At 27.9% G+C, this 1,296-nt stretch overlaps 3 protein-coding genes across 3 annotated transcripts in view; 1 reads left to right on the forward strand and 2 right to left on the reverse strand.

Annotated features, from left to right (window-relative positions):
- The window catches only part of LOC100571410 (aminopeptidase 1), a 42,969-nt gene that overhangs the window by 29,545 nt on the left and 12,128 nt on the right, over window positions 1–1,296 (reverse strand). The window lies entirely within an intron of this gene.
- The window catches only part of LOC100574012 (aminopeptidase N), a 154,184-nt gene that overhangs the window by 16,181 nt on the left and 136,707 nt on the right, over window positions 1–1,296 (forward strand). The window lies entirely within an intron of this gene.
- LOC107885472 lies at window positions 126–1,280 on the reverse strand. The gene is made up of 2 exons (XM_016809123.2): window positions 773–1,280; window positions 126–688 (listed from the first exon to the last, which is right to left on the reverse strand). The coding sequence occupies exons 1-2, from the start codon at window positions 971–973 to the stop codon at window positions 212–214; spliced, it is 678 nt and encodes a 225-aa protein (XP_016664612.1). The 5' UTR covers window positions 974–1,280; the 3' UTR covers window positions 126–211.

Here is a 1,296-nt window from a genome sequence, read left to right on the forward strand (position 1 = left end):
GGATGATGTCTTAACAACTATAAAATTGCATCATGCATGATATGAAATCATTTTAAATTATTAGCAATATTAAATATATTTTAGATACAATTAACCATATGCAAAAAAAAAGATACAATAATGAGTTTATACTAATAATACAATATTAAATTTTATTTTATATTTTAAGATTTTTTTTTAATTAGTATTTAAGAATAGAATTAATGTGTTACTATTTATTATTACATGGCATACTTCCATGACATTTTGAATTACACAAAATATTAGATGATTTACACTTACAACGATTGGTGTCACATTTACCTTTGCATGAACACCTTTTGTATCTTTGACCACCACTACTGTCTGATATTAGACCAGCAATTTCCCTCAATGGTTTTTCTATAGGTACCACCTCATCAAGCGGTATTAATGATATCAGACAAACACCAAACTGGTTTCTGGTATATAACTGTGGCAAAGTACCATATTTATTACCAAGTATATAATATTGTTCGTTCTCAATAGCCACAACTGCAAATAAAATATTTCTTGGGTCTGCTCGTCCTCTGTTGACATCGGGTAAAGTGACTCTCACACTATCTCCGACGTTAGCTGAGGGAAACTTATGGATAGACCTAAATTTCATTTTTTCAGCTTGATTTATCAAACAAATTTCAGAATTTTTTCTATTATTATCGATTGATTTCTGTAAAAAAAATAGTTATTATATTATATTTAGTTATTTAGAAAAATATAGGCAATTTCAAATTTTCAAATATCAATATCATACCTGTCTTATAGATATTAAGTCACACAACCCTTCGTCCTTTGATGCTTCATTCACCACTTGAATATTATTTTTTGCATTCACATCTTCTTCTACATTGATATTGTTTAAAAATATTTCTAGATCATCTTCAGTATTGATTTTATCAACGGATTCGCTAGGAAAATGTGTAGTCAAACCAACTCTCATATCTGTTCCAAACATTGCCTCGTACGGTGACCTAAAGGTATTTCGATAATATGCCTGCGATTACAATTTATCTAAATTTAAAAGTCATATTAATTTATTAGTATTTTCATATTTTTAATTTTTTTTATTATTATTATGTGTTATTGTTGAAACTGTGTTAATATATAATATAATAAAGTGTGATATATAGGCCCGTGAATTTTATTTTTTATTTTTTGGCACTTGACACCAAAAAAGTTGCTGACCACCATAGAGTGCTAAAAAACCTCAATAGCCTATTTAGTACATAACTCTTAACATTATCCAAAATTGACTGGCTAAGGTTAACATTATCCAGA

The sequence above is a fragment of the Acyrthosiphon pisum genome, chromosome X (assembly GCF_005508785.2).
Source record: "Acyrthosiphon pisum isolate AL4f chromosome X, pea_aphid_22Mar2018_4r6ur, whole genome shotgun sequence".
NCBI lineage: Eukaryota > Metazoa > Arthropoda > Insecta > Hemiptera > Aphididae > Acyrthosiphon > Acyrthosiphon pisum.